General features: G+C 43.5%; 1 protein-coding gene across 1 annotated transcript in view; it reads left to right on the top strand.

The window, feature by feature from the left end:
- FAM135B (family with sequence similarity 135 member B) overlaps positions 1 to 22,203 on the top strand; it is a 161,798-nt gene that overhangs the window by 19,410 nt on the left and 120,185 nt on the right. Inside the window, exon 2 of the mRNA XM_018058602.1 lies at positions 18,690 to 18,769. Coding sequence (XP_017914091.1) covers positions 18,690 to 18,769 — 80 coding nt within the window. The remainder of the gene's footprint in view (positions 1 to 18,689; positions 18,770 to 22,203) is intronic.

The raw sequence follows: 22,203 nt of genomic DNA, 5'->3' as shown, positions 1-22,203 counted from the left end.
TCTGAATTCTGCTCTTAAACATTCGGGACTCTTTTCTCTTGTCCATCTGTTCAGTTCACTTAACGTTTAAATGGTGTCATCTGTCTCTTAACTTCCTGACCCAGGTCTCACTTGCACTGAGCCCAGGGCTTGTCCATAAGTGCTTATCACGCTTGTATTAGCATTCACAGTTGTGACCAGAGAGCGGAGGCTTGGCTGGGCATTGTGGTGCCTTCTAAACACCTCCCGCTTCCTCTGAGCCTCACAGCCAAACCCAGAGGCCTTCTCACCCCAAGGCCTTGCTTTCTTCCCCACTCCTCAGCTGGCAGAGACAATTAGCCTCATAGAAGGGTATTTTGGTTTCAAAATGCCTCCCCCATGGTAATTATAGAGCACATGTCTTAGTCAAATGGAGCTCAGGGACGTCTTCGTGGCGGTTCTGTCTGAACGGTTTTGCAGTAATAAAGATCTGATGGGTGAGGAAGTGGACGTTTTTATGCAGACAAGGAAATTCCTTGAAGTCTCCAGGATGCCTTCAAACTCCTGTTAGTTTTTATAGCAAAAGGCAATCAAGAGACATAGCAGCCAAGGGAAGAAAATTAAGCAGGGTAGTGACAGTGTTTTCTCAAAAGAGACACGTTCTCCTTGGAAAGGGCTGGAAATCGGTCAGGGGTTCCTCCGAGAGAACAGTTGGCGAGTGTGTTTATGCGTCTGTCTCTGTCTGCGCACTCATCATCTTTCAAGCTGTTTTTAACACAGGTTTAGTACCCACTTACTTGTCATCATAGCCCATGCATGATGTATGACTCACACCAGATTCCTTGTGTTTTTTTTCAGGAAGAAAGCAGAGTAGAAGGTAATATCATCCAAAATGATGTCTGAAGAATTTTATATTTTCTGAGTAGACATGGAGTGGAGGCACATTTCATACATTATCACATTTGTTCTTCCAACAGACCTACCAAATGGGTGTTGCTACCCCTCTTTGACAAATGAAGAAACAGAGGCTCAGAGAGGTGCAATGATTTTCCCAATGTCACACTCCTGGCAGGTGGCAGAGCCAGGATTCAAACCCAGGTTTAACTCCAGAGATTGGTCTTTCCCGGTGTTGCACAATGCCTCCCACAAAACTACCTTTATTAGAATAATCATGGTGATAATTAATTCAGCCAACAATTATTGAGGACTGACTCTGTGCTGTGCTAAACTATCGTATGTCACCCTTAGGAAACACTAGCAGTTCGGTCTAATGGTTTATCTGCATGTTGGAAGGGAGGAAATGGTAGCTCAGAGACATTGAGTAACTTTCTTAAGGTCAAACAGCTGGGAGGTGATGAATGTGGGACCAAACTCTCTTTGATTTCACAGTTGGTGTCTTTAGCCATGACACTTACATCCTCTGGTGGGGGAGGTTATCTTGGGTATCTTGCTGTTTATGATAGCAAATGGTAGTACTAGTAGTAAAGAAGCCTTCTGCCCATGAAGGAGACCTAACAGGCAAGAGTTAGACTCCTGGTTCAGGAAGATCCCCTGGAGGAAGAAATGGCAACCCACTCCAGTATTCTTGCCTGGAGAATCTCATGGACAGCGGAACCTGGCAGGCTACAATCGAAGGTTTCACAAAGAGTTGGACATGACTGAGTGAGCATGCACATTAGAGTAAATATTTGGGAAATAAGTATTTATAGTTCGTCCTTCCCCATCCTGCAGTCCAGCCAAACTTAGCTCCCTACTGTTCTCAATCACGCTCTCCAGAAACCACCCCTCTGCAAGGTCTCTAAGTTGCTTTTCCACTTTAAAATATCATTCCATCTTCCCAGCATGGCCAAGATCTACCCATTCTTCAAGGGTGAGCCAACATGGCACTAAGCTTCATCAATTCTAACCTACACCTGTGAGATGGGTCAAACCCTACAGAAGTCAGGTGAACTCACGCATAGCTGCATCAGCTACATGCAACAGGAACACAATTCTGTTCTAGAGCACCCCTGTCTGCTAAGATCTCAGTCACACTCTGGGGCAAAGCCTGCACTCTAATACCTAAGAAGCACATTGTGGTTCTATTGAACAAGGGTCTAGCCTTGTTTCCTGGAGACCAGCATTAAAATGCGGGCATGCTGAAAACGGGTGACATTTGAGTTACCCCTCTCTGGTCCAGCTACTCTTATGTCTTCATTGGACTTGAACACCTGGCTTGCACTCCTGTCTCTTGACATATAAGGTCTCTCCAGTACGCTATGCTATTTTTAAGGACGAGATTTAATTCACTTCTACCTTGGATGGACCCCTGCTTTGTACTGGAGCCAACATCTCCCACTCTGATCTAACCTTGCCCTTCATCTCATCTTCTTGAAAACTCTGAGAGCCTCCCTATGGTTAGAATAATTTGTGAAATCAATTTTCATATCTGCTAGACTGTAAGCTCCTTAAGGGCAGGGACTGTTTTCTCATTTGTCTCTGGGCCCTCGGTCCCTGTCTTGATGCTTTGTACTTGGCATAGGTTAATTTCCAGTTGACCATGACTGAGTAGCAAGCATGTGGATAAAGTGGACACACAGGTTTCACATTTTTTCCCGTTATTATCACTGGCATGATGGAATGTTTGGATTCTTCCTGTTATTATGAGCCATCACTGCACCCCACTTGCATTTGCAGGTGGCCAGTATATATATGAAATGACCTTGATTTGTTTTAATTTAGTTTTTATTGGAGTATAGCTGCTTTACAATGTTGTGTTAATTTCTACTGTATGGCAAAGTGAATCAGCCATGTGCATACATATTTGTCCTCGTTTTTGGATTTCCTTCCCATTCAGGTCCCCACAGAGCACTGAGTAGAGTTCCCTGTGCCGTGCAGTAGGTTCTCATTAGTTTTCTATTTTACACATAATATCAATGGTGTCAGTCAATATACATCAATAATACCAATATGCATCCTGACCCTCATCTATCATCCTGTGGCATCTATGTGTTTGTTCTCTACCTCTGTGTCTCTTTCTATTTTAAAAATGAGATAATCTATTTTTTCTAGATTCCACGTATATGTGGAGAAGGCAATGGCAACCCACTCCTATACTCTTGCCAGGAAAATCCCATGGACAGAGGAGCCTGGTGGGCCACAGTCCATGGGGTCGCTAAGAGTCGGACACGACTGAGCGACTTCACTTTCACTTTTCACTGTCATGCACTGGAGAAGGAAATGGCAACCCTCTCCAGTGTTCTTGCCTGGAGAATCCCAAGGACGGAGGAGCCTGGTGGGCTGCCGTCTATGGGGTCGCACAGAGTTGGACACGACTGAAGCGACTTAGCAGCAGCAGCAGCCACATGGATGTACTAGTTTGTGGTATGTGTTCCTCTCTCCGACTTATTTCGCTCTGTATGACGCCCTCTGGGTCCACCTGTCTCTGCAGGTGATTCGGCTCCGTCCCTTTTGATGGCTGTGTGGTACTCCTGTGATATCTGTGTTCCTCTCTCTGACTTATTTCGCTCTGTATGATGCCCTCTGGGTCCACCTGTCTCTGCAGGTGATTCGGCTCCGTCCCTTTTGATGGCTGTGTGGTACTCCATTGTATATACGTGTCACGCCTTCTTTCCTTTATCTGTTGATAGACATTTTGCTGCTTCCGTGTCCGGGCTGCTGTAAATAGTGCTGCAGTGAGCTCTGGGGTACACGTGCCATTTTATTTTGAGTTGGCCTTACTTCGAAATATATAAATATATTTTTATCTTTGGAGTTACATAGCCATGAGTCTGTATTTCAGTTCTAGCTACAAGCTATAAGTCTATGAGTGTTTAGTTTTTTTGTTTTTTTTTTTTATGAACTTCAGTTTCCTCAAAGGAATAGTAGAGGAGATAATGACCACCTTTTATGAGTATTATCCAGATAGAATGTGACACTGCATATAAAACCTCTGGTATGGTGCCTGCCTCAGACTGGCTTGTAAGAAATATGCTTCCTTTATTCTTACTATGATATTGTGGTGGTTGTTAATATGTGTGGAGTATTCAGAGCAACAATAAGATAATTTAGTCATCTCTGTGTAGAGGGCCTTATCAGTTCATATGAATATATATCCTAGAATTAAATTGTATGCAAATATGTTGGCAGGGTGGATTGGACAGTGGGCCAGAAGGAGCAGTCTCTGGTTCTATCGTGGTGTTGTCACGGTTTCTGCAAACCAGCTCGGTGGTCTTAGGGATCGTCTTCCCTTTTGATGCATCTGCTTCTCAATGGCAGCGTCTAGCTAAGTCACGATTCTTTTAATAATTACGATTATGATTTTAAAAGGAGCTGGTGCTCCCCATGCCTTAAGCACTGTGCCATGCGCTCTCCCTATAGGGCCCCATGTGTTCTTCACAGCTGTTAATTTTTAAGATGAGGAAACCAGTGCTCAGAGAGGTCAGATGAATTGCTGAAGGTCACTCATAAGAGATGAGCCAGTGTTTAACACCTGGCCCTGTGAGGTACAAGCTCTGGGGTTCCATCCTTTGCCTCTGACCTCTCTACACAAAAGACCTATGAGTTGTGTTTGCTTTCCAACCCTGCCCCTATCCTCAGACAGCTTGGAACTCGTAGCTGGGTCAGGTCTCACCCATCAGAAAAATGCTCTCTGCAGAGACCCTCACCCCAGTGTGATACTGCACAGCAGATTTTCTGGTCTGAAGGTTTTAAATTACCTCTGTCATTTCAAGCTGCAGGAGAAGCTTGCAAGCCTGCTTCCACCCGATGTCATTTAAGCAAGCAACACAAATGTGAAGAAAGTCAAACACAGCCTCCAGTCAAAAAGGAGGAGAACCCACTGCCCTAGGTGTCAGGCATCTTTGATGGCATCCCATCCTATACTGGCTCTTGAGAAAGAGCCTTCATTTTACCGGCCAAGGGTGCTTTTCTGGGTGACATAAAGACTGGCACCAACAACCCTGACACATGGCCACGCATGCAAATTAGAAACCCCATCTGGGCTGACTCATCAGGTGGGAACAACAGGTCCAGCAGCCAGTGTGAACAGAAACGGCGGAGGGAGATGCCAGGGTGGGGAGGCACGTCTCAGTGCTCCAGCAGGCACACAGCCTCATTTTTTACAGAAGCATTTCCAACGAGGCTACTGGTGTTGCAGCTTTGCGTTCCTTTAAGTGGCCTGCTTTTATGAACACAGGCATTTGTTTGTGAACCTGTTGGGGTTGATGTGTAAAAGTAACAAGAGCAAAAATAATATCCATCATTTTTTGCAGCCCAGCGTTGCTCTTGGTTTTTGTTTTTATCAGTGTCAACTCCAGAAGGGAACTGATACATCCCTCGGTAAATGAGAAAACTGAAGTTCAGAGAGTTTAAATTGTCTTAAGTCACACAAAAGCATCATGGCTGTTGTTATTGCTGTTGTAGTGTTTTTTTTGTTGTTGTTGTTTTTTGGCCATGCTGTGAGACATGTGGGATCTTAGTTCCCTGACCGGGGATCGAACCCACACCCCCTTGCATTGAGATTATGGATTCTGAGACAGTTCACAGTGTGAGTACCACACACAGACCCTCTGGATCAATAAGGAGGATAGGGATAAAGGAATGAGTAGAGTCCTCAGTGTAAACACTAGTGGAATCTGACTGGATTGTTATAATCATTGTTTGACCATGTAGAAGTATCCAGATAAGTTTGGCTGAAATAGTGAAGTGAACTTTTCTTCAAGAAGTATCTTATCATTTGTTACTGGGGCCAAATGGCTTGTAGTTCTGTCATGGTGGGTGGATACTGTCAGAATAGATGAATCAGTCTATGAGTGTGTAGAGAAACTAGATCGGTCATTCTCCTAGGTCTTTGTTGTTAATTTTTCAGAACACTGAGCCTCTATTTACTGGCAGGGTTTCACCGGTTTCCCTGCTAGGCCAGGGAGTTTCACCCTAAAGTTAGCAGGTCTTCCACTTTGCTTTTAATTTGCCATAAATGAAATTTTATTTTATTTATTTTACTTTTTGACTTACAAAGAAATTTTAATAGCTGCATATAAAAACATAAAAATTGAAAAGACAGTCAAAAACAGTATGTTCTTCAGTTCAGTTCAGTCGCTTAGTCGTGTCCGACTCTTTCCGGCCCCATGAATCAAAGCACACCAGGCCTCCCTGTCCATCACCAGCTCCTGGAGTCCACCCAAACCCATGTCCATAGAGTAGAGTCGGTGATGCCATCCAACCATCTCATCCTCTGTCATCCCCTTCTCTTGCCTTCAATCTTTTCCAGCATCAGGGCCTTTGCCAATGAGTCAGCTACTCACATCAGGTGGCCAAATGATTTGAGCTTCAGCTTCAGCATCATTCCTTCCAGTGAATATTCAGGACTGATTTCCTTTAGGATGGACTGGTTGGATCTCCTTGCAGTCCAAGGGACTCTCAAGAATCTTCTTCAACACCACAGTTCAAAAGCATCAGTACTTCGGCACTCAGCTTTCTTTATAGTCCAACTCTCCCATCCATACATTACTATTGGAAAAACCATAGCTTTCACTAGATGGACCTTTGTCAGCAAAGTAATGTCTCTGCTTTTCAATATGCTGTCTAGGTTGGTCATAGCTTTTCTTCCAAAAAGTAGGCATCTTTTAATTTCATGGCTGCAGTCACCATCTGCAGTGATTTTGGAGCCCAAGAAAATAAAGTCTCTCACTTTTTCCATTGTTTCCCCATCTATTTCCCATGAAGTAATGGGACCAGATGCCATGATCCTCATTTTTTGAATGTTGAGTTTTAAGCCATCTTTTTCACTCTCCTCTTTCACTTTCATCAAGAGGCTTTTTAGTTCTTCTTCACTTTCTGCCATAAGGGTGGTGTCATCTGCATATCTCAGGTTATTGATATTTCTCCAAGCAATCTTAATTCCAGCTTGTGCTTCATCCAGCCCAGCATTTCACATGATGTACTCTGCATGTAAGTTAAATAAGCAGAGTGACAATATATAGCCTTGACGTACTCCTTTCCCAATTTGGAGCCAGTCTGTTTTCCTTCAATCTCACAACTTTTAATTATGTCTGATGTTCAGGCCCTCCACTATGGGGTTTTTACATGACCAGTAACAGGCAGAGTTTCAGAGTGCACGCTCTTAACCACTGTGCTATATTGACTCTGAAGACTCAAAGAAAGATGCTTCTTTTCCCAGCCATATGAACAAAGCTATGTTAGAATAGACAGTTCCATCTTGTGTCTCTCATTTGTATTATGAAGTCCTCTGTGCCACAGGCATCTTTGAACCTTGTCCCACCCAGACCCTCACCTTCCCCCAGCTTCACCCCAGCTATGAAGTTGGAGGATAGAGTGGGATCGTGTGTGGGGAGGATATGTGTTTCACACCCGTCTTAGGTAACAGTAACACCAGTATTCTGTCTTTAATGGAATATGGGGTTTAGAATCACCCTGGGCTTAACAGGCCCTGCCCTGTTCACACCTCATGACAGTTCTGTGTCTTTAGTGGTGTCATTACCCACAAGGAAAGAAGCTCAGAAAAGGAAAATTATTATCTCAAGTTTGCCTGCTTGGCTCTGGAACATTCTGGCTCCAGAGTCTTGGTTGTTGACCTTTCCACAAGCACAGTGATTTGTATTTTAAGTCATGTCAGACGTCCCTGGGTCAGAAAGGTGGTTTCATAATACTTCTGGTATGAAAGTGGTTATGACAAAATGCCAAAGACCTCTGTGTTCCCATTATAGAATAGTATTTCTACTTTGTATTTATTTTTATGTGGCCCATTTTTAAAGCCTTTATTGGCTTTGGTTCAGTATTGCTTCAGTTTTATGCTTTGGTTTTTTTTGGCCATGAAATATTGGAGCTTAGCTCCCTGACCAGGGATTGAACCTGGACCTCCTGCATTGGAAAATGAAGTCTCGATCACTGGACTGCCAGGAAAGTCCCTGTTTCTAGTTCTGTTAATATTAGAAGAATCACACGTGGGTTCTGAGCCACTCACTCAGTTGTAGATGTTGGGACTGGATTGTATACCCTTGCGGTTTATTGCGGGAATCTTCATTCATTCATTCATCTGTGCATTCCTCTGGGACTGAATGAATGTCAGCTCTGTGTCAACACCATGTTAGTTGTTGGAAATAGAAGAATATGGCGTGGCTTGTCTCCCCCAGGAGCTGGATATTTCTAATCAACTAATAGCCGATGTTTATGAGATGTTTTTCTTCCCTTTGTACAATGCTCTTAGTAAGAGCTCTAAGAAACATAGAAGCAAAAATCAGCATTCGTATTCTGACTGCATTTTTGAGAAAACAGACGAAAAATACATTAGTGATCAGAATAAGTGGGGTTAGGCTTCCGGGGAAAAATGGACAATGGGGAAATTTAAGTGAGCTTATGAACATTAAAGCACCAGGCTTTGCCTCCACCACATAAGAACTTAAATTTTAGTCAAATGGTCAAAGGTTCATATAGTCAAAGCTATGGTCTTTCCAGAAGTCATATATGAATGTGAGAGTTGGACCATAAAGAAGGCTGAGCATTGAAGAAATGATGCTTTTGAACTGTGGTGCTAAAGAAGATTCTTGAGAGTCCCTTGGGCAGTAAGGAGATCAAACCAGTCAATCCTGAATGAAATCAACCCTGAGTATTCCTTGGAAGGAATGAGGCTGAAGCTCCAATACTTTGGCCACCTCATGGGAAGAGGCGACACATTGGAAAAGACCCTGATGCTGGGAAAGATTGAGGGCAGGAGGAGAGGGGGTGATATGAAACTGTTGGATGGCATTATGGACTCAATGGACATGAATTTGAGCAAACTCCGAGAGACAGTGAAGGACAGAGAAGCCTGGTGTGCTGCAGTCTATGGGGTTGTAAAGAGTAGGACACGGCTGAGCAACTGAACAACGACCACCTGCATTTTCAGTTCAGTTCAGTTCAGTTGCTCAGTCGTGGCCGACTCTTTGCAACCCCATGAATCGCAGTACGCCAGGCCTCCCTGTCCATCACCAACTCCTGGAGATGACTCAAACTCATGACCATTGAGTCGGTGATGCCATCCAGCATCTCATCCTCTGTCATCCCCTTTTCCTCCTGTCCCCAGTCCCTCCCAGCATCAGAGTCTTCTCCAATGAGTCAACTCTTTGCATGAGGTGGCCAAAGTACCAGAGTTTCAGCTTTAGCATCATTCCTTCCAAAGAACAGTCAGGGCTAATCTCCTTTAGAATGGACTGGTTAGATTTCCTTGCAGTCCAAGAGACTCTCAAGAGTCTTTTCCAACACCACAGTTCAAAAGCATCAGTTCTTCAGTGCTCACCTTTCTTCACAGTCCAACTCTCACATCCATACATGACCACTGGAAAAACCATAGCCTTGACTAGATGGACCTTTGTTGGCAAAGTAATGTCTCTGCTTTTCAATATGCTATCTAGGTTGGTCATAACTTTTCTTCCAAGGAGTAAGTGTCTTTTAATTTCATGGCTGCAATCACCATCTGCAGTGATTTTGGAGCCCCCCAAAATACAGTCTGACACTGTTTCCACTGTTTCCCCATCTATATCCCATGAAGTGATGGGACCAGATGCCATGATCTTCATTTTCTGAATGTTGAGCTTTAAGCCAACTTTTTCACTCTCTTCTTTCACTCTCATCAAGAGGCTTTTTAGTTCCTCTTCACTTTCTGCCATAAGGGTGGTATCATCTGCATATCTAAGGTTATTGATATTTCTCCTGGCAATCTTGATTCCAGCTTGTGGTTCTTCCAGCCCAGCATTTCTCATGATGTACTCTGCATGTAAGTTAAATAAGCAGGGTGACAATATACAGCCTTGACATACCCCTTTTCCTATTTGGTACCAGTCTGTTGTTCCATGTCCAGTTCTAATTGTTGCTTCCTGACCTGCATACAGGTTTCTCAAGAGGCAGGCCAGGTGGTCTGGTATTCCCATCTTTTTCAGAATTGTCCACAGTTTATTGTGATCCACACAGTCAAAGGCTTTGGCATAGTCAATAAAGCAGAAATAGATGTTTTTCTGGAACTCTCTTGCTTTTTCGATGATCCAGCAGATGTTGGCAATTTGATGTCTGGTTCCTCTGACTTTTCTAAAACCAGCTTGAAGATCTGGACGTTCATAGTTCACGTATTGCTGAAGCCTGGCTTGGAGAATTTTGAGCATTACTTTCCTAGCATGTGAGGTGAGTGCAATTGTGTGGTAGTTTGAGCATTCTTTGGCATTGCCTTTTTTGGGATTGGAATGATAACTGACCTTTTCCAGTCCTGTGGCCACTGCTGAGTTTTCCAAATTTGCTGGCATATTAAGTGCAGCACTTTCACAGTATCATCATTCAGGATTTGAAAGAGTTCAACTGGAATTCCATCACCTCCACTAGCTTTGTTCGTAGTGATGCTTTCTAAGGCCCACTTGACTTCACATTCCAGGATGTCTGGCTCTAGGTGAGTGGTCACACTATCATGGTTATTTTGGTTGTGAAGATCTTTTTTGTACAGTTCTTCTGTGTATTCTTGCCACCTCTTCTTGATATCTTCTGCTTCTGTGAGGTCCATACCATTTCTGTCCTTTATCAAGCCCATCTTTGCATGAAATGTTTCCTTGGTGTCTCTAATTTTCTTGAAGAGATCTCTAGTCTTTCCCATTCTGTTGTTTTCCTCTATTTCTTTGTATTGGTCACTGAGGAAGGCTTTCTTATCTCTTCTTGCTATTCTTTGGAACTCTGCATTCAGATGCTTATATCTTTCTTTTTCTCCTTTGCTTTTCACTTCTCTTCTTTTCACAGCTATTTGTAAGGCCTCCCCAGACAGCCATTTTGCTTTTTTGCATTTCTTTTCCATGGGGATGGTCTTGATCCCTGTCTCCTGTACAGTGTCACGAGCCTCCGTCCATAGTTCATCAGGCACTCTCTCTATCAGACCTAGTCCCTTAAATTTATTTCTCATTTCCACTGTATAATCATAAGGGATTTGATTTAGGTCATACCTGTCTAGTGGTTTTCCCTACTTTCTTCAATTTAAGTCTGAATTTGGCAATAAGGAGTTTATGATATGAGCCACAGTCAGCTCCCAGTCTTGTTTTTGCTGACTGTATAGAGCTTCTCCTTCTTTGGCTGCAAAGAATATAATCAATCTGATTTCAGTGTTGACCATCTGGTGATGTCCATGTGTAGAGTCTTCTCTTGTGTTGTTGGAAGAGGGTGTTTGCTATGACTGGTGCATTCTCTTGGCAAAATTCTATTAGCCTTTGCCCTGCTTCATTCTGTATTCCAAGGCCAAGTTTGCCTGTTACTCCAGGTGTTTCTTGACTTCCTACTTCTGCATTCCAGTCCCCTATAATGAAAAGGACATCTTTTGGGGGTGTTAGTTCTAAAAGGTCTTGTAGGTCTTCATAGAACCGTTCAACTTCAGCTTCTTCAGCGTTACTGGTTGGGGCATAGACTTGGATTACCGTGATATTGAATGGTTTGCTTTGGAAACGAACAGAGATCATTCTGTCATTTTTGAGATTGCATCCAAGTACTGCATTTCGGACTCTTGTTGACCATGATGGCTACTCCATTTCTTCTGAGGGATTCCTGCCTGCAGTAATAGATATAATGGTCATCTGAGTTAAATTCACCCATTCCAGTCCATTTTAGTTCGCTGATTCCTAGAATGTCAACGTTCACTCTTGCCATCTTTTGTTTGACCACTTCCAATTTGCCTTGATTCATGGACCTGACATTCCAGGTTCCTATGCAATATTGCTCTTTACAGCATCAGACCTTGCTTCTATCACCAGTCACATCCACAACTGGGTATTGTTTTTACTTTCGCTCCATCCCTTCATTCTTTCTGGAGTTATTTCTCCACTGATCTCCAGTAGCATATTGGGCACCTACTGACCTGGGGATTTCCTCTTTCAGTATCCTATCATTTTGCCTTTTCATACTGTTCATGGGGTTCTCAAGGCAAGAATACTGAAGTGGTTTGCCATTCCTTTCTCCAGTGGACCACATTCTGTCAGACCTCTTCACCATGACCCGCCCTTCTTGCGTGGCCCCACACGGCATGGCTTAGTTTCATTGAGTTAGACAAGGCTGTGGTCCTAGTGTGATTAGATTGACTAGTTTTCTGTGATTATGATTTCAGTGTGTCTGCCCTCTGATGCCCTCTTGCACCACCTACCATCTTACTTGGGTTTCTCTTACCTTGGGCGTGGGGTATCTCTTCACAGCTGCTCCAGCAAAGTGCAGCCGCTGCTCCTTACCTTGGACGAGGGGTATCTCCTCACTGCCGCCCCTCCTGACCTTGAACGTGGAGTAGCTCCTCTAGGCCCTCCTTCATTTTGCTGGTACTGCTACTAAGTCACTTCAGTCGTGTACAACTCTGTGCAACCCCAGAGACGGCACCCCACCAGGCTCCCCCGTCCCTGGGATTCTCCAGGCAAGAACGCTGGAGTGGGTTGCCATTTCTTTCTCCAATGCATGAAAGTGAAAAGTGAAAGTGAAGTCACTCAGTCGTGTCCAACTCTTAGCAACCCCATGGACTGCAGCCTACCAGGCTCCTCCATCCATGGGATTCTCCAGGCAAGAGTCCTGGAGTGGGGTGCCATTGCCTTCTCCTGTGTTTTAATCCCCACTAAATCTTGCCATTAACTAGCTGTGTGCCTGTAGGAGAATTATGTTATCTCTCCGAGTTACAGTTTGTGTATTGTTAACATAGAGATAACCTTTCCTGTCTATTAGTTTTGTCATGAGGAGAGGATTTGAAAGCCTGTACACATTAATTTATTGTTGCTGTAATACATCACCACAAACTTGGTGACTTAACACAGTGTAAACTTATCTAACAATTCTGGAGGACAGAAGTCTGAAATGAGTCCTTCTGGGCTAAAATAAGAATGTTGGCAGGACTGTGATCCTTTGTGGAGTCTCTAGGGGAGGTTCTATGAACCTCTCTTTTCCAGCTCTTGTAGCTTGTCCACATTCCTTGTCTGGTGGCCTCTCACTCTTCACAGCCCACATGGATGATAACCTTTCTCACACTGCATTCTTCTGTCACTCGCTTCTTTTTCACTGAGAAGAAGCTTGATGAATGCTTTGGACACACCCAGGGAATCCAGAATAATCTCCTGATTTTTAAAAAACTTATTAAAACTTTATTGATTCACTTATTGGCATTATTTGAACTTTTAAACACCATATTAGAAAAAATTAATGAGGATACTCCCATTAAAAATGTTGTGTTGTACCCTTTTCCTTTGTTAAGTAGTTCTCAAAATCGTAGTTTTTATAGGTTATATAATGTGTCATCATAGGATTTTGTTTTACCATCTTTGTTGTTCTGATTTTTCACTATTATAAAAATCACACACACACGTTTACAGTTAGATTCCTAGGGACTTCCCTGGTGGTCTAGTGGTTAGGACTCCATGCTTCCACTGCAGGAGGTGCGGGTTTGATCTCCGGTAGGGAGCTAAGATCCTGCATGCTGTGCAGTGCAGCCAAAAAATAAAAATAAAGTTAGATTCCTATTGAACTATTGCATCAAGGAAAATAAAAATGTTTGATATTCTTGCCAAATTGCTTTCCAGAAAGGCTATCATGATTTTTCCATTCTATCAACAGTGTGCAAATGTACAGCTCTCATTATACTTAAAATACTTTTTTTTCTTTGATTAGCAACTGTAATTCCACCTGCAACCTTAATTCTTTTTCAAAGTTCTGAAGATCAGGATGTAGCTATCTTTGGAAGGGACATTATTCTACCTGCCACATTATGTAAGGGGCATCGTTCAGTGTCACTTTTACAGGCGGAAGCCAGTAAAGGATGCCTGTTTTCCTCTTACTTCCCAAAAGGGCCCTTTGCAAATCTAGACTATTCAAATACAACCAGCACGTAGTCTGAAGCTTTTTGCTTCCTGGTCTTGGCTTCTCCATTCCTTCTGACTGGTACTTACCCCCATCTTCTCCTACTGCTTGTTCATTCCCCAGGGATTGGTGCTAACTACTCCCTTCTTCATGCTGTCTTCCTTGAGTCAAAACAACTGGAAGAAGGTGACTTTAAAATGGTTAAAGTATATCTATTTGAAGCAATAAGGTCATTCTAGGAGATGCACTAACATTATTTACTGACTATGTGAACTTGGACAGATTCCTTCATCTCTAGCTTTAGTTTTCTAATCTTTAAGATGGAAGTCACAGTAAGTGCATCAGAGATTTCCTGAAAGAATCGAACAAAATCATCTATGTCACAGATGTCATGGTTTATGAGTTTATGGCCTGACAGAAACTTGTTTTCAGACAAAAGATAATTGCTAAAGGGATTGAAACATTCTGTGTAGTCAAGACAAGAAGCCAAATGGGCCAACTTAATTGAAACCTGTTTCTTTCAGCATATGCCTATAAAGCATCTGAAGCTCAAGATGACGAGTTCCTTGAAATAAGGTTCAGTACCATTAGTGCTTTTAAGGAGCAACAATTCAGATAATGCTCCGGAGTTGATAACAAAAGAATTATTATCTGTGCAACAAAATATGACTCCTATCAGATATAGTAGGCAAAAACAAATTACTGTTGTTTCTCAAGTTAGAACCTCATTGCTTTTTGCTAACTTAACTACTTTAGCTAAGCAGTTTGAGTCCTCCAATGACTCAGTGTCTTCTTTGGTTGACACTTGAGATAATGCTTTCTTTTACAAAGACTTTATTGCTTAGTCGCTAAGTCCTGTGTGACTTTTTTGCAATCCTATGGGCTGTAGCCCACCAGGCTTCTCTGTTCATGGGATTTCCCAGACAAGAATCCTGGAGTGGGTTGCCATTTCCTCCTCCAGGGGATCTTCCCAACCCAAGAATCAAACCCACATCTCCTGCACTGGCAGGTGGATTCTTTACCACTGAGCCAGCAGGGAAGCCCTTTATGAAGCCTTTGTGGAGACCAAACAAGAGTGCATACATGAGATTTCCTAGGACAAGTCCTAGCACAGAGATGCTTAATAAAGCTTGAGCATTATTGTAACTGCTCTGAGCATAATCCAACAGAAAAGCAATGCATAGCCTCTGGCAGTAATTGACCTATTTTATGTTTGGAGAGGAAACCATTTGAATATTACAACTGCTGCTGGTGGTGGTGGTAGGATTTGTGCCTTTTCCTTTGATGATGAAATTATTAAAATGCATTGGTCTTTTATTATAGAGACACTAAAAGTGACATCCTATATTTGTACAAATCAGAGTTTGCCAATTGCTGGCCCATGGAGATTCAGCCTGCAAGTGTATTTTATCTTGTCAGCACAGGGCTTTATTATTAACACGGTGGCCGCGGTTGCTGCTGCTAATTGTTTTTGCTGTTGCTCTTGGCGTTGTCATTGATTTATGAACCAACATTCAAAAGTTTTTAAATGGTTTATTAAAAATCTGAATTACTGTCTTCCCTGGAAAAATAAAATGGTCTAGCATTCCACAGCCAGCATTTCTGCACAGTGGTCATTAACTACTGCTAAGTAGCAACTGTCTGCTGTAGACAGTGCAAGAACCTTCCACTCTGCCTCTGTCTCCCTGACTCTTCCTCTCTGGATTTCATGATGGAGGTAGAAGATCCCAGCAGAAACACAGGGTTATGTTCCTGACAGCCTCTGGTCAGGTTCTCATCACCTGATCAATATATAGCTTGTTTAGGTGGGTTTCTGTTTAAAGGTGTATATATGGAAACACCTAAAATAAGCATGTATATATATGTGCCTTTACATGGGCTTCCCTGGGAGCTCAGCTGTTAAAGAATCCACCGGAAATGCAGAAGAGCCCAGTTCAATTCCTGGGTCAGGAAGTTCCCCTGGAGAAGGGATAGGCTACCTACCTACTCCAGTATTCTTGTGCTTCCCTGGTGGCTCAGAAGGTAAAGAATTCACTTGCAATGCAGGAGACCCGAGTTCGATCTGCAGGAAGATTGCCTGGAGGAGGGCATGACAACCCACTTCAATATTATTGCCTGGAGAATCCCTATGGACAGAGGAGCCTGGTGGGCTACAGTCCATGGGTTCACAAAGAGTCGGACATGACCGAATGACTAAGCGCAGTGTAGCATATATACATATATTCATATATATGTATCTGTCTATACAAATATATTCATCTGATTCATTAACATTGAACTCATGGCTGACAGCAGTGTAGCTCATTCCTGAATGAAGCCTGCCTCTGTGTAAGGCACATCACAGGCTTCTTGCTTTTAGGGACACTAGACAGCACTTTAGCTGTACACTCAGAGGCCATTTGAAATATCAAAATAAAAGCTCCAACCAAAAATGTCTGCTTTCTTGAGACACAGGACCAGGAAGGAAGCAGCTGCAGCTGCAGTTCATTCAGTCGCTCAGTCATGTCTAACTCCTTGCGACCCCATGGACTGCAGCACACCAGGCCTCCCTGTCCATCACCAACTCCCGGAGATCACTCAAACTCATGTCCATTGAGTTGGGGATGCCATCCAACCATCTCATCCTCTGTTGTCCCCTTCCCTTCCTGCCTTTAATCTTTCCCAGCAGCAGGGTCTTTTCCAATGAGTTGGTTCTTCACCATCAGGTGGCCAAAATATTGGAGTTTTGGCTTCAGCCTCAGTCCTTCCAATGAATATTCAGGACTGATTTCCTTTAGGATGGACTGGTTGGATCTCCTTGCAGTCCAAGGGACTCTCAAGAGTCTTCTCCAACACCACAGTTCAAAAGCATCAATTCTTCGATGTTCAGCTTTCTTTATAATCTAGCTCTCACATCCATACATGACTACCAGAAGAACCGTAGCCTTGACTAGGCAGACCTTTGTTGACAAAGTAATGTCTCTGTTTTTTAATAGGAAGCAGCCTAGCAAGACAGAAAAGTTTTGACAGTAGTAGTTCTGTACTAGCCAAGCAGCACAGGAAAAACTGTGGCTTGACCTCCACCCACACCAGCAAAGCCCAAGTGGGATCCTAGATGTCCACCATTGCCAGGCTGTAACAAGCACCTTCCCCCCTCTCCCCCAGCAAGAGAAGGTCTCAAGTAGGGAGCTAGGATTTCACTACCAGCAGGCAGTGATAAGAACTAGAACTCCACCTGGCCTGGTTTAAACAGAGACCATATGGGGAGCCTGGACCTGTAGCCCCACACAGCAGTCAGAGGTCACCCAGGAGATCCTTGACAAAAGCTTCAAAAGTAATTCTATAAAGCCTTTCCAATAAATGGTCCTGTGGCAACCGGACACCCATAGGCCCCAATAAGACAAAACAGAAACTTAGCTTATCTCACTCCTCACATAAAAATGACCTCAAAGTGGATCATAGACCTCTTTGAAAAATAGAAAGCTTTTAGGAAAACAAAATAGAGGAACGTTTTGGGGTCTAGAACTAAGCAGAGTTTTTAAACTTGACACGAAACATATTACCCATAAAAAATGGTGAATTCAGCTTCCTCGAGATTAAAAACCTTTGTTCTTTAAATGTGCTGTAGAGAGAAATAACAGATGAACTACAGTGAGAAGTTTGTGAGGCAAAAGAATATACAGAAAACCCATCTTTCCTTGGACCTTGAGGTCCCTGGACTGTTTGCTTTCTTCTTCACCTTTGAGAATCTCCTTTTGTTTCTTCTTCTGTACACTGTCTAGAACTTCTGGCTATGGTTAGTGAGAACAGGGAAAAATATGTCTACTCCATATTTCTTGGAAGCAGAAGATATGACAGATCTTTCTCTTTCTTTCTTTTGGGACTACCCTGGTGGCTCAGAGGGTAAAGAATCTGCCTGCAATGCAGGAGACCTCATTTAACAGATACAAAACAGCTCAGAGAAGGTGTGTGATGTCCTCAGAGTCACACAGCTCTCGCGTGATGTCACCCAGGCTACACGAGTGCAGTGCCTGCGTCCTCTGCGCTCAGTCTCCTTGGATAACCGTATACACAGGAGCGCATCAACAGGGACCTTCTCTGACTGTATTCATGGACTCAGTAGCAGAAAAGCTCCCAGCTGTGAGTTCAGTGAGCCATGAGAAACTGATGTGTGTTCATGGTCTATTTTACTTCTCTCAGTTTGTTTTAGTCAAAGTCTTTTGCCCAATGGGTTTGAAAACAGTGGAAGGGGAGGACAATGATGAGGCCAGACATGTTCTTGCAAATGAAAGGATCGTTAATTGCAAGGTGCAGAACTTCAAAACGTGCTTCTGCACATGTGGCAGAAGAGGACAAACAAGAGTCTCCTGACAGCATGGGAACCTGCTCGACATTCTGCAACCACCGAATCTGGAAATGGGGGTGCCGCGATAAAACCCAGAGCATAGATATACACTAGTGACATTGTTTGCTGATACCCCCAGGATTAGCAGCTCAGCTGCTGTGTTTCTAAAGGAAATATTTGTGTTGCAATGTGATAGCAGTTCAGTTCATGTGTGGATTGTCCATCATGCACTCAAATCCTATTTTCTGTAAAATGGACTTTTTCACCTAAAGAAAAGCCATCTCTCATAACGTGCCTGTGGCATATGACTTATCGCTCCCTTGTTCCTATTTCTATTACCACCAACCTTTTCTGTGTCTCATAGGATCCTCAGATGTACCCAACTTCCTGTCTCCATCTTGGCCCATCTCATCCCTCCCTGACAGTGCTGGCAAAATAAATCTCTCTCTGATGCTAGACGATCATGCATGCCATCCAGAAACTAGCCTGTTGCCTACAGTCTTTAGGATTAAGTCTAGGTGTTTTTAGAAGCAGGCAATAATAAGAAGTCCGATATTCAGCAGCCTGTCCTCTGTTCTTTTCTTAGGTATTATCAGATCCGAGTGACCTTGAAGGTGTCCTCAAGGATCCCCCACAGACTGAGCGCTTCCATCGTTGGGCAGACAGGTGAGCAGGAGGATAACAGTGGGGCACTTGCTGCCCACTGGTAAGCCTTCATTCATCACTGTAAACCAGGGCTTAGCAGGGTACATAGAGGCACTCAGTGAACCATTGTTGATAGTTGAATAAGTGGATTTTGGAAACGTAGACCCACTGTTGCTTTGGCACTGTGTTATTGCAAAGGGAACCTGGCTAAAAGAAAAAAAAAAAAAAACTCTCCTAGGAGCAGCTGGTATCTGAGGATAATCCTGGCTATGAGTGCATGCTTAGTTGCTCAGGTGTGTCTGACTCTTTGTGACTCCATGGACCACAGCCTGGCCAGGCTCCTCTGTCCATGGAATGTTCCGAGCAAGAATACTGGAGTGGGTTGCCATGCCCTCCTCCAGGGGATCTTCCTGACCCAGGGATCGAACCCGTGTCTCTTAGGTTTCCTGCATTGGCAGGTCAACTCTTTACCACTGAGACACCTGGGAAGCCCTAAACCTGGCTGTAGAGGTTGGCTAAAATCAAATCAGGGAGGAAGAGGATGGGAAATGGCATCTAGCTGGTAGGTAAGAAGCCTGTTGTCAAAGAGGAGTTAATAATCAGTTCGGTGTATGGGACTGAGTCAGTAGCCAGGTGTGGTAGCACTTTCTGTGCACAATAAGAAGTCAAAGGCAATCCTCCTTGGGAAGAAGGATTGCCAAGGACAATCCAGGTTCTAACCTTGGAGCGTTAGTAAGGTATCCCAGGCTATCAGCAGGTTCAATGTGATAGCATTGAGTCAGAAATACAGAACTTATTGCATAAAAAGTAAAGCTAGACATCAAGATTATATTCTGGCAGAGTATTTGCATTAGTAAGTTTGGGAGACTGTATGGATCAACCAGACTTTAAGAAGAAGGAGACATACTTTGGAATGGAAGAGAGAGAAGGTAAGGAGACAAAAAGAACTGTGTAAAAGCTGCTTAACTTTCACTCTACAAGGTAGCCAGGAATATTGCAGAAATAGGAAATGACAATCCACTCCAGTACTGTTGCCTGGAAAATCCCATGGACAGAGGAGCCTGATAGGTTACAGTCCTTGGGGTCGCAAAGAGTCGGACGTGACTTCACTTTCATTTTCACTTTCAAATTCAGTAAGGTCGAGTTCTGGTCATTCATAGCTACATTTCCAAAAATTCATTTTGGGTTGCCTTAGCAATTGTATTACTCCGTTGTTGACGGTGATATTATGGCGAGTAGAATTGTTTGCAGTTGAATGACTGCAAAGTTAATGCAGATGTGGTGGTCTGTTTAGCTCCTCCTTGGGGGAGGTGTGGGAGATGCAGGGGAGAGGGAGCTTACATGGACCATGCAAGGGACAAGCCAGGGAGGCTGATGGTTTATGGGCAACAGGCTACAGGCTGGCTGGGGCCTGTGATCCAGAGAGAGAAAGACCCTGGAGACCACTGGCTTCTCCCCCGACTCTGCATAGAGTTAAGCAGTACGCAGTAGTCAAGGCCCCGCATTTCCAAGGAGGTCCTTCTCCTCCACTCTTCACTCCTCCTTTCTCCAAGGAGTGTCAGGCCCCTGAGACTGGAGGCCACCCCCTCTCCTGTGTCCTGTGCTCTTCCCAGTGCCTGCAGGCTCCCACTGTGCTCCCATCTGCATCGTGCCTCCTCCCACCCCAGCTTCTGCCAGAAGAAGGTTCGTGGAGTTGACTGAGGAAGTAGGACGTTTGAACCCTGATGTTGCATGAACTAGTCATGTGATCCCAGGCCTTGACAATTTCAGCTTCATTTCCTCACCTGAAACATGAGGATAAATATCCGTCCTCTGTAGGGCTTTGCCTTACGCATTACGTGTCTTTTTCTGTTTGTTTGAGCCCTGTCTTCTCTTCTTGGTGAGCCTGGCCAGAGGTTGTGCATTTTGTTTACCCTTTCAAAGAACCAGATCTTGGTCTTACTGATTTTTTAAAAATCTCTATTTTATTTATTTCCTCTCTGATCTTTATTATCTGCTTTTTTCTGCTAACTTTTGGTTTTCTTTGTTCTTCTTTTTCTAATTCTTTTAGGTGGTGGGTTAGGTTGTTTGAGATCTTTCTTCCTTCTTAAGTAAGGCCTATATTGGTATGAATGTCCCTCCAAGAACTGCTTTTGCTGCATCCCATCAATTTTGTGTGGTTGTATCTTAGCAATTATAAATGTAAAGGGCACTTTACATGTTATAGAGGTTATTAAAGGAAATGTCCCAGGTCAAAAACAGAACCTTTTTCAAAAAATTTTTAAATTATTTTTTACTTTTTTTGGAAAATTATTATAAATTGCAAGATAATTGCTCTAAAATAGAAATAGGAAAAACTCATTGTGTCTAGCAAGGCAGAATTCGGGAGTGGTACAGGCTGCACATTCCAAAATTTCCAGGTTCAATTCCTGCTTCTGACACTTCTCAGCCTTCTGGATTTAGAAAAGTTATTTTACCTATTTGGTTTCTTGGATTCTTCACCTATAAAGTTGAGCTGGTAGGAGGTCCCTACCTCAAAGTTTTGTGTTAAGGTTTGAATGAATTATGCAAGGAAATGACTAGAATGGTCCTGACCCATAGTAAGCTCACAATAACCACCAGCAAGAGTCAGTGATGCTATTACACGCTCAGTAGTTTACTTAGTGGCATCTGCTGCAAGTTGGTGCTGTGGAACGCATCCCTGGGGATGAGAAGATGCTTTCCTGCTCTGGAGGCACCCAGTCTTCATGGGGACACAGAAGTGTCACAGTAATTAATACAGTAGAGGTGGAGGCTGAGATGAGATTTTTGTCTGCCAAGGCACAGCCAGATGACACAAAAGCGCTAGGAAGCCATAGACCCAGTGCTGTTCACGCAGAGGGTGCTGCCGCATAAATTAAGGGGCAGGATTATACATTCTTGTTCTCTCTGAAAATATGTTCCTTCTCTGGTAGCCATATGATATGAAACGTGCTTTAATTATGCAGGTGATTTAGATTCTGCTTCTCTGGATGGAACTTACTTTCTCACTGGGTTTTCCAAGGTCGGTGTTTATGATTTCATTTTGTGAGTAAGAAAAAATGGTAACTTCCCCTGGGAAATGTAGTCATAATTGACATACTACAATGTTTCTTTTCTCAATACTTTTTAAAAAGGTGACTTGGGAAAAGTTGCTCAGGCAAATGGATGGCTCCTTCTTGTCTGAGTTAGCAACATATCTTGTGGAACAGAGTAGGACAGTCTCTGAGCTTGCACCAGGTAAGAGTTATCCTCCCCAGGCCTTCAGGAAAGACCCCCACATTACAGTAGGGACACGTGTGTGAAGAGGTGGATGCACCCCAGCGGTGACAGTGCATTCCTCTGTTCACGGCACCGGGTGCAGGGCATCAGGGGAGCTTGTCTTCTGTGGATGTGGACGTGTGGATGGTTTGGGCTTAGTGGTCAGTATGATTCTAAAGGCCACTGGATCTTGGTCA

This window comes from Capra hircus, chromosome 14 (assembly GCF_001704415.2).
Source record: "Capra hircus breed San Clemente chromosome 14, ASM170441v1, whole genome shotgun sequence".
NCBI classification, from domain to species: Eukaryota; Metazoa; Chordata; class Mammalia; order Artiodactyla; family Bovidae; genus Capra; species Capra hircus.
The sequence above is the reverse complement of the archived record's forward strand: the minus strand, read 5'-3'. Positions and strand labels throughout refer to the sequence as shown.